Source organism: Neopsephotus bourkii, unplaced genomic scaffold (genome assembly GCF_033783945.1).
Source record: "Neopsephotus bourkii isolate Nb327-2 ecotype Australia unplaced genomic scaffold, CSIRO-AGI_Nbou_v1 NB_196, whole genome shotgun sequence".
NCBI classification, from domain to species: Eukaryota; Metazoa; Chordata; class Aves; order Psittaciformes; family Psittacidae; genus Neopsephotus; species Neopsephotus bourkii.
Genome location: NW_026900709.1, coordinates 298,093 through 313,653, shown reverse-complemented (window position 1 = coordinate 313,653; position 15,561 = coordinate 298,093). Strand labels below are relative to the sequence as shown.

General features: G+C 37.8%; 1 protein-coding gene across 12 annotated transcripts in view; it reads right to left on the bottom strand.

The window, feature by feature from the left end:
* GULP1 (GULP PTB domain containing engulfment adaptor 1) overlaps positions 1-15,561 on the bottom strand; it is a 170,490-nt gene that overhangs the window by 51,101 nt on the left and 103,828 nt on the right. For 10 of the 12 annotated variants that reach the window (XM_061376004.1, XM_061376051.1, XM_061376103.1 and 7 more), the window contains one exon: positions 1,403-1,474. The exons of 1 other annotated variant lie outside the window; for it this stretch is intronic. In XM_061376004.1, the coding sequence (XP_061231988.1) occupies positions 1,403-1,474 (72 nt within the window). Of the gene's footprint in view, positions 1-1,402; positions 1,475-12,597; positions 12,667-15,561 lie in introns of those variants that run through there. One more of the 12 variants, XM_061376059.1, reaches the window with a different exon arrangement.

Genomic DNA, 15,561 nt, shown 5'->3' with positions numbered 1-15,561 from the left:
GGTGAACGACATTCATGCCAGTGTCACAAACATTCCCCTCCAGTCTAACAGTCAGTCTATGCGGATCAGATGGGTTAGTTTAAGCTGAAAAGCAGTCAGGGACAGCCAGTACTCACAGAGCTATCACAGCCCACTTACTGCATGGTTTAACATTCTTACTTGTGTTCTCTGCCATGAACAGCTTACCTTAAGTGGGAGGGTACTCTGTATTTTGCAGCAAGAGGCAACTCACCCAGGTGGGGCTCACAGAAAGCAACACACAGCCCAGAGAAATGCAGGTCAGGCATTACTGGTATCATTAGGAAGAGTTCATTTTCTTAAATTCTCTGGCAAACTGTTTGGAGTGCCATCATGAGAGGTACTCAATAGCCACAAAGTGAGGATGGCAGCTAAAATAAATTGTTGCTACCTAAGTTTGTATTGACAAAGCCCTAAATTTTCCAAAGAACAAGTGTTATAAAAATTTAGCATAGACAGGGTTTTGGTCCAAATTTAATTTATTTACAATTTATTGAGAAGCAATAAGCAAGCAGCGCTGGGTGCGCAGGGGAGCCTTCACTCCACCAGCAACGCACGCCGAGAGTTCTGGGGTACAGTGTCTTATACTCCTCGGTCTTGGGTTTCAGCCAATCCTGTCGTCTCCTTCACCCAAATACCGACGTGATTCTTTTTCATTGTTCTCCTCCTGTTGCTGGGATCTTATCTTTGGGTGATGAAACTTCTTAAAAAGTCATTGAATTCCTTGGCAACACATTAACAGGGAATGTCTGTCACAAGCTTAACCACTATCTTAGCCCCTCAATTCCATTTCTTATATAGTTACATATCGAATACACAAGTTTCACCTCATCCCCTAACAGAATGTATCCCTTGATTACCTAACCCCCTTAAGGTATTCAAGCAGTTAAACAAAACACCCTCTGCAGCTAGCAAAGCATCTGAGACATTCAAGTAGTTAAACAAAGTACCCCTTAAAGTAACAAAGACTTTGATTAGGAATGATTATTCCTTTGTTCTTTCTTTTCTTTCATCATTGTATTTACAGGAACTCCCATCTTAATCTGATCATTCCTATACATTCTACACGATTTTCGATTCCTCCCAAAGTGCAATGATGACAAGGACTCCTAAGTTTCTGACACGAATCATTCCTATATACCTCACACAAGCATTATGCATTAAAGTATATAAACTTTGTATTATAAATAGCTGCATAATTTAGAACTAAATATTTGTACAGAACACCAAATAATACACACGCAAGTACCTACACAATGACGAAGAGATCAGTAAAAGCAACTGTTTCTAAAACCAGTGCATATACCTAAAACCACAATGTCTTACCTCTGAAAACAGGTGAAGAATACATTCCATTTATACCTTATTAAAAATTCCTTCTTACCTTTAATTTTCTAACAGCATCTCTTACAACTTCAGTGCCTTTGGGTTGCTCCACTTCCGTACTGCCAAGAAACTGAGAAGATTATAATTTGTGAGTAATAAATTATGCCTTGAAAGGCCTAATTAAATCAAGTAATCTTATTTTCCAAATAGTATTTTGGGAAAACAACTGTTTTAATACTTGATGAATCACAAATATCCATATAGCTATTTCTAATCAAGAGAATAATAAGAATTGTAATTAGGCAAATACAAGAATTATCAAAAGCAGCTTTTAAAATACATTTTCTCTTGATCCTCTGCAAGTCTGTAAATTAGAGATTGTTAAGCACCTTTTCCCACTAGGAAATTATCATTTCGGTAATATGATCTCTTTTAGAGAGAAGTGAAACAACGCAAAAAAAAAAAAACCCTATGTAAAATACTTCACATGAATCTACATGAGCCAATGGTTTGGACTATGTTACTAAAACTTTCATACAGTGATGCAAAACAAATTAAGAAGGCCTGATTCTGCTCTCCAAGCTGCTTGGTACAAGTATTTCATAGATTTAAAGGAACTGGGTTGCAATCTTACGTAAAACCAAGGCTCATGCTCAAAGAATTTTTATTAAAGGCCAAATCTTTACTAAGCAAGGTCTTAATGAAAATAAAACATACACCTGTTATTACAGAAAGCACAATACTTCAAAAAGACTTTACAATTTGTTTGCATGCTGAAATGACTTTACATTCTTCTGTATTGTTTTGCTTTCCTTCTATTGAACTGTTATAAAATGTATAATAATTCTGCCCAAATGCATCTATGTAATAATTCTTTTGAATTGCCTGATTTTCACATTGAGGTACAGTTGATTTAAGTCACACCATGTACTTGTACATGCTAAAATAATGTTATCAATAAAGAACAACCCCCACATTTTCTTTTTTTTTGTCTAAAGAACACGATTTTCGGTGTAGCATGACACACAGAGGTATGTATAATTTTTAAGACTTAGCAGTTTCAAAAGGAACTTAATTTTGCCAAGCTACAGATAACTTTCAACATAGTATCTCTGAAGTTTAAAATCTTACTAAAACTTCAAAGCATGTTTACTGTAGTCAATGTCCTCAAGCTTTACTCCTGCGAAGAAACCAGTAATTAAGTCTCATTAGGTATGTGTTACTGACTCTGAAATATGATGTGCCATCTTGAATATAACAGTGTGTAAATCAAAAGACCATGGAAATCTGCTGACTATATTCTCTGTAACAGTTCTCCAGCTAAGAGACCAAGGTTTTCTAGTAACAAAGGAGAAACCTCAATTGTTGATTTCATAGAATCATAGAATCACAGAATAGTTCGGGTTGGAAAGGACCTTAAGATCATCTAGTTCAAACCCCTTGCCATGGGCAGGGACACCTCACGCTAAACCATGTCACCCAAGGCTCTGTCCAACCTGGCCTTGAACACTGCCAGGGATGGAGCAGTCACAACCTCCCTGGGCAACCCATTTCAGTGCCTCACCACCATAACAGGAAAGAATTTCCTCCTTATATCCAATCTAAACTTCCCCTGTTTAAGTTTTAACCCGTTACCCCTTGTCCTATCACTACAGTCCCTAAGGAGGAGTCCCTCCACAGCATCCCTATAGCCCCCCTTCAGATACTGGAAGGCTGCTATGAGGTCTCCACACAGCCTTCTCTTCTCCAGGCTGAACAGCCCCAACTTTCTCAGCCTGTCTTCATATGGGAGGTGCTCCAGTCCCCTGATCAACCTCGTGGCCCTCCTCTGGACTTGTTCCAACAGTTCCATGTCCTTTTTATGTTGAGGACACCAGAACTGTACACAGTACTCCAAGTGAGGTCTCACAATGTCTTTCACCTAACATCATCAATGACTTTAAACAGAGGGTGTGTTCTTCCTTGAGGAAGTGACACTTGCACACACAAAAAGAATAATGCTTGGACATTATGGATACTACATGTGACAGAGACAGAAAGGGAAATGAAAAAAAGTAACCACAAGTTTAAATGGACAGAAAAATAGATAATGTCAGATGGTGATCTAAGAGGACTGCTGATAATACTAGATATTTGTACAAAAGATACTTATATAACACACACCTGGCACAACACAAGAGGCAGAGGTAGAACTGTAAAATTTGTGAGCAGGCCAGGGCACACTATATACAGTAGAGGAATACTTCATAACCACAGGAACTAAGGGTGGACAACACTCAAGGAGGAGAGAGCGCAAGTCACTGCTGCCCATAGTGAAGTGGAAGACAACCAAGCTACTAACTCTCATTACTGCCTTAGAAAACGCAAGCACCATATTAAGCTTTTGCCACAGCTGTGGAATCTGTAAATGCCACTGAATTTTTAAGAAATGTTCCCAAATCCACTTCTGGTCATGGAGGAGAGGGAGAAGTAAGACATCTTAACTAGAAAGATCAATTGCTGAAAGCACAGGTTTAAATGATTGACAATACCTGAAGAAACATATTAACTGGGTTTGCTCAACAACTTATACAAGAAATAAACAACCAAGATCTGAAATATGTGGAAACATCATAGAATTATACTACAGCAACACAACAAGCATTATATCATTATCTATGGAACATAACTTAACCAACCAGAATTCAACAGTCATACGCAATAGGCTGTCTTCCAGATGAGTATCTGTTTTAACATTAAGCATCAGTATTGAAATTCTTATTGCTCTTGACAGTTTTGAACTGGATATGGAGCTAGAGCTTATGCATAATAAACTGTTCAGCATAGGAAAATGTAGTAAGATGCATTTAATCCAGAATTATGAAGAATATTCGCAGCTTAAGTGTTAATATCAATCAGACTGTGCTGTGGGTTATGTTGCTTGTATCTGATATCTATTTGCGTCTCTGTTAACTGCAGTTGTTTGGCTTGCTTTTTTTGTTGTTGTTGTTGCTAGTTTCTTTTTTTTATTCAGGTAAGCTAAAATTTTAGTTATCACCTGCTTACAGATTTCATCCCCAACCTTCATCAGCTTTTTCATTTTAATCTTTTTTTTTCCTTTGGTAAGAGAGTAATAAAGAGAAAAGCAGCAATAAAGAGCAAATATTCTGAATATTTATATTAATTAGACTGATGTAATTAGGAGGGAAATATTAACTTCAAATCAAGACAAGTTATTTCCTAATTACAACAGAATGATGACTATGTAATATAGGTTTCAACATACACCTAATACACTAACTGAAGGCTTTTTAACTGCTTGCTTTTTCTGCTCTGTACCTTTTCTGTGTGATTTGTCCTATCCTCATGTTTTGCTTAATATTAGGTATCGATTACTATGGCATTACTTGTAATAGTTAAGCGAAGCAAACACATATGTATTTGCAAAGCTGAGACTTCAAAAGACAAATTTGATGTGACAAAGTCCTCTGTGTTTATATAATCCCCAACACAATGGCTTGCGCTGCCACCTCTGGGATTTCCAAAGTAACTTAACAACTAATTCACCATCCTCATGAAATGGGGAGATGGCCACGTCATTGTCCTCTTTACAGCAGATTTTTCTCAACAGACCTTACACAAACACAGAGAAAAAATATTTGTTATATCAGGAGTTCAGTACAGCTGTGGCATGAATGGTATAAATATTCAGCATGAAGGAGTTTCTGCAACAGCAACTGCAAAGCAAAATTGGTAAATATTAGATTTCCTTTTTCAAGATCAGGCTTATTTAGAAAACAACGCTGATGCAGAATTCTAGATGGGAACTTGAAAAGTCAGTGACTGTTCTGACCACCTCCAGGTTCCCTTCTGCAGCTACAAACCTTCTGCAGACCTGGCTGTTGAGCAGAGCCAAGCTAAGACTACTCCTACACATAGCTGCAGAAGAGCAAACCAGAAAATGATGTAGCAGTTCCCCTCAGACCATTCACTATTAAACCAATATGCAGATTAATAAAATCATTGCATTTTTAAGTCTTCATTAACATCCAATATGTAATACAGGTGAAAAATGTTTATATATATATATATATATATGATTATTACATGTATTTACCGTTTGCAATTAGTAAAAGAGTTATTCTTGAATGTGGTGTACATAATGCATGATAAGCCAACTCCCAACAAAAATGATCAATAAGTTAGGCATGCCACTAGACTCACCTTTTAAAATGTTTATATACTGTTGAGTGCTAATGACAAAATCACCGTAACCATACTGTGTTTCAGTTAGATACTTTAAGAAGTTTGAAGAGGATCATAGAATCATAGAATCATAGAATAGTTAGGGTTGGAAAGGAACTTAAGATCATAAAGTTCCAACCCCCCTGCCATGGGCAGGGACACCTCGCCCTAAACCATATTACCCAAGGCCTCGTCCAACCTAGCCTTGGACACTGCCAGGGATGAAGCATTCACAACCTCCCTGGACAACCTATTCCAGTGCCTCACTACCCTAACAGGAAAGAATTTCCTCCTTCTATCCAATCTAAACTTCCCCTGTTTAAGTTTTAACCCATTACCCCTTGTCCTACCACTACAGTCCCTAATGAAGAGTCCATCCCCAGCATCCCTATAGGCCCCCTTCAGATACTGGAAGGCTGCTATGAGGTCTCCACGCAGCCTTCTCTTCTCCAGGCTGAACAGCCCCAACTTTCTCAGCCAATCTTCATATGGGAGGTGATCCAGTCCCCTGATCATTCTCGTGGCCCTTCTCTGGACTTGTTCCGACAGATCCATGTCAACATAAAAAACGTTGATGACACCAGAACTGTACACAAAACTCCAAGTGAGGTCTCACGAGAGCAGAATAAAGGGGCAGGATCACCTCCTTCAACCTGCTGGTCACACTCCTTTTGATGCAGCCCAGGACACGGTTGGCTTTCTGGGCTGCAAGTGCACACTGCTGGCTCATGTTCATTTTCTCATCGACCAGCACCCCCAAGTCCTTCTCCACAGGGCAGCTCTGAATCTCTTCTCTGCCCAGCCTGTAGCTGTGCCTGGTATTGCTCTGACCCAGGTGTATGACCTTGCACTTGTCATGGTTAAACTTCATGAGGTTGGCATCAGCCCACCTCACAAGCGTGTCAAGGTCCCTCTGGATGGCATTTAATATTTTGTTTAACATAAAGCAAGCTAAGGCAGTCCTTTTCCTATATGAATTACAACACATTTTTCATTGCAGTCTTTCATTCTTCCAAACATACTCCCTACAAAACTGATAAAAGGTTATTTTTCTAAAATATTACTTATTCTGATCTCACTTACAGCTGTCTTATCAGAAAAAAAACTTTTATGAGGTGAATGAATCTTATCAGTCAAAACAATTTAACTACTCCTTTAAAATACATTAAGGGTTGCTCTTTCCTCACTGATGTCTGCTATCAAGAAAATGAGCTGTTGACCAGCCATATATGAGACAAACACCTCAAACTGTTTATAATTTAATATTAGCAGACAACCAGATGTGCTCACTCCACATGCAAAGTTTTGCAAGACAGTGCAGCTGCGGATAATGAACAGACACTATTTCAACATACCAGAATCAACAGAAGTTTTATCATTGAGAACTGGGAGAATCATTCAGTGCTGAATTATTCTTCCAGTAATGGCCAGGGGGGCTCTCTTGCGCAACAAACTAGCATGCAGACCTTTTGTGAAATGAAAATTTTCCTACATACTTAAATCGAGCAAGACATGTTTTGGTCCAATTCCATGCTGAACTAATTAAAAATGCTTTTATACTTGTACTTTGGCTGGAGAAACTATTAAAAGAAAAGGTAGGGTCTTTCTTTGCCTTTATTTTGCTGGCTTAATTAAAAGTCAATTTCAAATGCAGGGTGACTTAAGGCATTCCAAATCCTTTACAATTCTGACACGTCTACTGCTGTTATCACGTGCCTCAGTCGCAAGTAAGGTCAGGTGAATTAACAGTTCACTTTTTTCCTTGCCCTTAACAAGATGCCCTCCAGTAATTCTACCCTCTGCTTACATTTCAGACCACAACATTCTACTTTTTTTACATGTGAAGCACATCCAGATGCTTTTCTTCAAAACTCAGGGGGAAAACAAGAACTTATCCATCCTTTGGAAAAGTTACTTTTATCAGAGTCAAAGAGAATCATTAAATCTAGAACCCGACTAAGAAAGAGTTTTAGGTGAACTTTTGAATAGTTAGTGTAGACCTCCACTCTTCCAGTAGAGAGCAGTGTAGGATATTTCAAAACTAAAACAATATCTGTTTTCGTCATCACATTTCAATCTTTCAAAAACCTTTCACAGTGCCATGCTTCTTTATTGCTCTGAAATCCCTGAACATTAAAAGTTCCTTGTCTGCAGATTTAAACACAGTTTTATGAAAAAAAAGTACTTACCCAACTAATACAATAAAGAAAGGAGAAAAGCAATACAAAATTACTGGATACCTACTGCCAGAATTTGACAAATTAGCTCCTTCTACAGCAGAAATCAAAGGATGTTGATTTACTGATGAGAGGAAGACAACTGAATCCACATTCTAATAACATCAGAGTAACAGTATATAATACAAAATGAGAACAAAAGAGACATGGGACCAGTTTTGAAGCTATGCAGAAAACAGATGAACAAATGTCTATGCAGTTTTTGCTCAACCTTGCGTATGTGAGTCTTCTTTTTCAATTAAGCAGAGTAAATAGCTACCTCTTTCTGTTTTGGATTCCTTCTCCTTTTCCACCCCACAATGCAGTTTCCCACTTGCAACAGCTTCCATGGTTTTGCCAGAGTTCATAAATGTTTGGTTTTTTCCTTTTTGTGGAGCACTTCTCAGCAGCAACACATTAAAAAACAACTGCCTCTCCTAGGCATGACTGCTGCTCAAATGAGAGCAGAAATCAAACTCACCACATGGGAGGAAGAGACAGGAAAGTGCCACAGACATCAGCACATTCCGTGGATATCCCCTGCTCATCTGATATGTCATGTTCCACACAAACAGTGACTCTAACACAGGAAAACAATTCTGTGCCTTTTTCTGAGGGAGTTTTCAAGTACTATTTGCAATAAAGGAAGGAATGCATGATTAAAAAGACACAAAAAAAAAACAAACCACACAACCCAAGAGAGATCTTCTAACAGAAATCTTACAGAAATCAAATATTATCAGGTATTTCATCCATCAATAGAATTAAGCCAAATGCATAAGGGAAACACAGGGGTGAAGATATTTACAGTAATTAAGATATAAAGAAAAATCTATTTAATAAGCTACTGAAATATGGAGGGTGGGTGAGAAGAGCGTTAGAGAAAGGACTATAAAATAATTAGGCAGTGGTTAACTGAAGAATCTTCCAGATGCAGTAAAAAGCACTGCGCTTCATTTTAAGTAACCTCTCAACAAGCCACACTGGTTTAATTTGTATTATTTCTGTTGTCTAGAAGTGCAGTAACTTAAGAATTCTTCACTATCAGTCATGTAAACAATCATCTCAGTCTTTAAATTTGGTGCTATGACTAAATAATAAAGAACATAAAGTGGTAACTAAAGTTTAACATACCTTTGAACATCTGATGGACATAGACAATACAGACATTTCTTTGTATGTGGCTACAGACACCTCACCAGACTCTGGATGTGGTTTTTGTCAGGAATCCAAATATCTGGAAGCAGGGATATCTAAAAATGTTCTGGTAAAGATGCCTGAAAAACTGAGAACATATGGCAATGCTAATCCTGCCTATACCTGTCTTCTAACCCAGTTTAGATTTAATGAGAAATTATATAGCTGCTCACTGGGAAGAAACCTGAAGTGTGGTCCAAATAAACTGAATCTAGCATAGCACAGTTTTAAAGGCAAAAGAATGAGATTAAATTACACCAGGTCATATTCTTCCTCAAGTCCCACTGCATTTAAATCCACAGCTAAATGGGAAAAAAACAAAGGGCACAGAAAAAGGAAAATACAATAGGATTATACATTTATATTAACATAACCAGTTTGTTTGTAAGCAGAACTTCAGGAGAATTTATGATACCACTCTGTAAATGACCAAAACTTAGTATCATATGCTGAAGGGGCTATCAACAAGGATATATTTAAAACCAAATCAGATAGCAACACAGCTATCAAAGATGTTCTCTGCATAAAAGCATCTAATTCTAAAGATAAAATAATGTTAAGAAATAAAACTAGTACCTTTGTAAGGAAGATAGCAGCAGGCTGGAATACAGAAAGAAAGCAGGAAAAGTAAAAAGCTTATCTTGTCAAGACTGTCACTATAGAAAAAATAGCGGCTGTACAAGAAGAAACTGTCAGTATTTCTTCAATCCATCAATCATCACAGCACTACAGAAGTACATCTCCAACCGTATCATGCTCTGAAAATGTTGTCAGGCTGAATCTGAAGAGGGTAATGGACCTGGGATGGGGGGGGGGGGGGCGGGGGGAGTGGGTGTACAGTGCAGTTCCACTGCATGCAGCATCACCAGCCACCACACAGCTACCCAAATTTTAGCCACAGGCTGAGAATAAACACAGCTACATGCACACTTATTTCCATCACTAACAACCGGATAAGGAAAAGCAGTTCTTTGGCAGTGCTCTGCAGACCTGTTGGCTGGAGCTAACAGTTCACTGCTGGTCTAAGTGAGTATTATGTTCCCACCCACTGAAAGTACAGAGGCAGCAACAGAAGGATAATAGGAATATCCCTTAGGGATATACCAGCTTGGAGCAAAAATCAGCAAGCTGAGTAATTTTTTTAGAAAACTCTTTAAAAAGAATGCACAAACGACAACAATGCCAGCATTAGTAGAATACCATACTGAAGGCCTGCTTTTCTTTTAAGCCCAGGTGCACTTCCCACAGCTCATAAATGAAAAAAATAGAGGTAATATTTATCATTAAATAAACAAGGTCAAAGGAAGATGGTAGTGAAAGCCAACTGATCACTGGAGAAAAATAATTTCTTACCATACATTCCCTGGTGTCTGAGGGAAACATTATTTTGACATCATTCTTTCTTCATGTGTTCTGCAATGTTTATTAGTCTCACATGCAAGAATCCTGTGCTTAGGGACTGGATAAAATGAAGTAGCAAAATAAAGAACACGGACCGCACTTCCAAACTTTATACTCTTGGTTTCAATTTTGACATATCAGTATTTCCAGTTTTGGCTTTTTCACATGGGAACAGGTTTGGGTTTGTTGTGGTTTTGTTGTTTTATCTGGTGTGTGATCCCCTCCCCAGGATCTGTCAGCTCCTTTTACTACAACAGGAGATGTCTGTGGGTAATCCAAAGGCACCATCTTCAAGTTATTATAGCTCCTTCACTTTCAGTACAAAAGCTATTATCACGTTACACAGAGATTCATCTAATGTCGAACAATGGCATCATATTACTACCTTCTATTTCTCTGCTCCTATTCATCAACTCTGCAGAGCCTCCTGTCGTGTATCATTGTTACTGCCTGGAAGTTTTAAGATAAATAACAAGAGAAAACTCATCAAATGAGCATACTGTTGATTACTGTGACCTGGCTTGATCATATTCATGGTCTGAATGGCTTCTGCTTGGCTAGAAAATGACCGAGTCATCCAGCTATAGATGCTGAACAATATCCCTGCCAGCTCCTGCAATCTTCTATCATTTCTCTCATATTAGTTTAGATTTTATTTAGTCTCTCACCTCCAAGAACTGGCAATTATAAATTCAGTATTGAATCTTAAAATGTAAACATTATCCTTATTGAACCATCATTCAGCGAAGGTGATTATTCCGGTTAGACTTCTGATAATGTGGGTGCAAGGGAAGGTTGCACCTGTACATTCACAAAACCATTCTTTATCCAGACATGGAAAATGGAACTAATTAACACTCTTCCTTTATAAAGTTATATTCCAAACATGAAGCCGCTCTGATACTCACTGAAGACATACCACACAGCTTGAATACCTCAATTCTGACAAATCCGTATTCCTGATGGGATTGTTCCCAGTAAAAATATATTTACTTTACCTGAACTGAAGGGAATCTACCTAAAAATAATTCAATATCACTATTTTAAACATTGACTTTTCAGCTTTGACAGTGCATAAAAGAGTGGACAGGTTTGTCAGCTTTACAGTTCCATAATTAGTAGACTTAGTTCTGTACCACAGAGCTGGATTCAACTCAAGGATCATTTTTTTATGGAAACAGAAAAGTCCGCAAATTTCCTGACATATTATTTTTCACCTAGCTCTAGATATTTTCAAATATCTTAATGTAAGAAAGTTGATGTTATCTTTTCATTTATTTTCATAAAGCAGGTGCTAGTACAGTGATTTAATTCATGCCAACTGTAAGACAACTTCCAACAATTCCTACATTCCACTCAAATGTACTGTTTGTACAAAACGTAGCTGTCCTCAAAACAGCTCTGCACCTACAGACTGGTCTGCAAAGATACCAAATGTAACTGTTAGAAAGCTTTAGAACACAGAGACCACCTTTGCTTTAATTCCCACTCAATCTCTGCAAATGCCAGCTAGCAACACTGGAAGTCCAGAGGGACCTTCACTGCACTGCAGCATGAACAAAATGTTTTTGTTACTACTTGCATAAACCCACTGTCTACCCAGACTGAGGTTACAGTTTCATTTCTTTAGCATTCCCAAAATGCTGAAGGACAGCCCTGCCCTCCACCTCCTCAAAACCCTCCATCTATTACAATGCTACAATTAAAGGAATAGCAAGATCAAGATCCCAAGTGCTAGTATTCTCACAACATTTTTAGGAACTACCACGTAACACCCTGCATAAGACATGCAAAACTGCTGTCCTAGTTTTTGGCTCTGTTTTGCCCTGCTGCTGTATCAACCCGCTGGTTTTCATAATACCACTGTTCCTTTAATTGTAGCATGTACTGGTCTGCTCTGTGTTACCGTTCTGCAGGCTATCTGGCTTTCTTCAGAAAATATATCAAGTTAAAGCTTGAACTCAGTGTTCTCAGGCTCCATCTGTCCTGCTTACATTTTTTTTTTTTCTGTTGCAAACATTCAGCCTATCAAACAGAACGTTCCCAAGAACAATTAAAACTGAACTGAGATGACAAACAACCCTTATGAAGAAACAAGCTACGCTGTCAATTATTTGATAACAAAACCAATCTTAGCTCACAAAACTGGCAAAAACACTCTGCTTTGCCGGTAAGATGAAGCTTTGTAAAGCTGGAAGCATTTTCATTAACTCACAACTTCTTTAATGTAGTGAGGCAGCTGGATTAGGGTTGCACCCCTGAGCCACATGAGTAAATAGGCCACAACGTCATTCAGAATGTGGCTGTTGCTTCAAAGAGATATTTCCCAGATGACTTCATTGCTAGGCATGAATCCAAGAGCAGGCTTCAGATTCCCTTTTTCATAACAACATGTACAAGATCATCCAGGAGTTTCCATGTGCTGTTTCAAGGTGCGATTGTGCAATTCTGAGTGTTTAGCTGCCAATAACTTCTTCAGCTTAAAGCTGGACACAAAATCTTTAGAGTCTTCTTCTGTTCAGTGCAAATTAACTCTACAAGTTGTGTAAGAAGTTGTAATGGAATTTTATATATAAAAATATATATATTGAGACAAACGGAAAAGTGTTGCAGTTACTCCTTTGGACTGGAAAATACTAACATTATCTTACAAAAACAGCGATACAATTCCGGAGTAATTTTCAATTTTTTGAATAATGTTTATTTTTCTCTAACCTGATTTCTACCTTCTCTGACTAACATGATAATGCTGAACTTGTCATATTACACTCTTTTGCCATGGTTACATGCAATGACAAACAGAAACATCAATCCCCTGTGGGACAAAAAAAAACCCCACAAACCAACAAACAAAAACCAAACAAAACAAAACAGAAAAAGTCATAGCCAGGAACAAAATCCTCACTGAAACACAAATAGCCTTAGTAATAGGAACAAATAATTATTGTCCATAACTCTCAATTTATTAAAGCCCTTTTCCAGTTTAATGTTAAATATGAAATTGCCTATATTAAGGGCATTGCACCTCTTCTGAATCTTTGAACTACCTTTGTTGGGATTTTCAATTTCTTTGTTTCCTAAACTGTAAAGTTTAGAGTTCCTATACTGAGAATCACTACATTTGTAAAAAAAAGAATGAACTTAACATTTTCTTAGTAAAGCAATTTCAGGGGGGAAATATGCTGAGTCAGTATGAAAAGTGTAACCCATGATCACATGGATAATCTACAACAACTTGTTAAAAGAAGTGCCATACCCACATAAATTCATAGAAGTATTTTCATAAACGTATTTTCATAAAAGTGGCCAAGAAAATGTGTTTTCTAACTAAAATGTAAATTTTTATTTTGATCCTAAAAACTACTTCCTAAGTAGTTAACCTTCTACTTTGATTGTATAGTTAGTTTTGCACAAATTACACCTGGAATTGTCTTTGGGAGATACTGTATTCACAGAATATCCTCAGAAATTGTCAGGGAATATTTGACTGGGTAGTAACTGTGAACCAAAAACTGCATCATGTTTGAAGTTCTGAGAAAGTATCATTAAATAAAGTAAGTATCTTGTAGGAAAAGGACAGGGAAACCAGCACTAGTTCTGGGTGCTTTGATTATCTGAAACAAAAAGAGGTAACAGCATAAAGAGAGCACACACAGGAGCCAAGCTGAAAGAGCAAATGCACAACAGAGGCTGAAGTGCACCAGAACATATAGAAGCTTCAGGCTAAATGGGTGGTAGTTAAACGAAGCAGTTAGATAACATTTTCGTCTATTACAGATTCATGACTACAGTATAGTACAGATAACAAGGTTATCTTGTACTTGTTAAAGAATCTTCAGGAATCACATTTAAGATTTTTATGGAATAATAGAAAATAATTGGAAATCTTGCTTTCAAAGACATGGAATGTATCCTTAACATACATCTACCTTACTCTCTGAGAATGTCCTGCCTGTAAAAAAAAAGCCAAATTCTGCTCTGAATCTTTCTTCTTCAATTCCAGCATGGATTCTGGAAGCAAGTAAAATGAACCCTAACAAGAAAAGCACTTTTCTATTGGTTTAGTTGCGCTGGATCTTTCACTTTTCCTTCATATAACTAGAAGTGTATCCTCAGCACCTTGAATGTGCAAAATGGAAAAATGTGTATGTGGAAATTTGATATAAACAAACCAAAATAGCCAAGTGCCTATAAATATATACATCATTTACTACAAAGAGACACAAAAACCATTGCTGTTTTGGGCAGTGGTAACGTTTTATCATCAGAAAGGCACCCCTCAGGGTAGTTACCAGTTACATTGTGACAAGAATAAGCCTATTCTTAAGGTTTCAGCCAGATTCCATTATAAAGTCACACTTCGATCACTTCTGTTTTGGAGAAAGGAAATGGGCCAAAAATCAAAGAAAATTCACTTAAGGGAAAAAGAGAACATTTTTTTCCCCTCCAACATGGAAAATTACATAAACATCTATTCTTAGGAAGATTACAGAAAAAAGCTGACACAAAAAGAGAAATATGGGGTTCACTTAGGATCCTGGTAACATGAAAATTGCTGTGTTGCTATGTGTACTACAAATGTACCCCCTGTTTGACCATTATGTTATCAAAATTTTAAATCATTCTTTTGAAGGAAAAAGAACAACCATGATTCTTTGATTTCATCAAATCATAGAATCATAGGACAGTCTGGGTTGGTTAGAAGGGACCTTCAAAGGTCATCTAGCCAAACACCCTGCAATAAGCAGGGACATCTTTGACTAGATCAGGTTGCCCAGAACCACATCCAGCCTGGCCTTGAATGTCTCCAGGGATAGTGCATTCACTGCCTCTCTGGGCAACCTGTGCCAGTATTGGACCACTCTGATTGTAAAGAATTTTTTCCTCACATCCAGCCTGAATCTCCACTTCTAGTTTAAAAGCACAACCCCTCGTCCTATCGCAACAGATCCTGCTAAAATGTCTCCCCATCTTTCTTATAAGCCCCTTTTAAGAACACAATAGGGCCGTAATAAGGTCTCCCTGGAGCCTTCTCTTCTCCAGGCTGCACAATCCCAACTCTCTCAGCCTTTCCTCATAGGAGAGGTGTTCCAGCCCTCTGATCACTTTAGTGGCCCTACTTGAAGTGATATAGTCAAGAAAAATACAAGATCAAATAGCTGACAGTTCTACATAATAA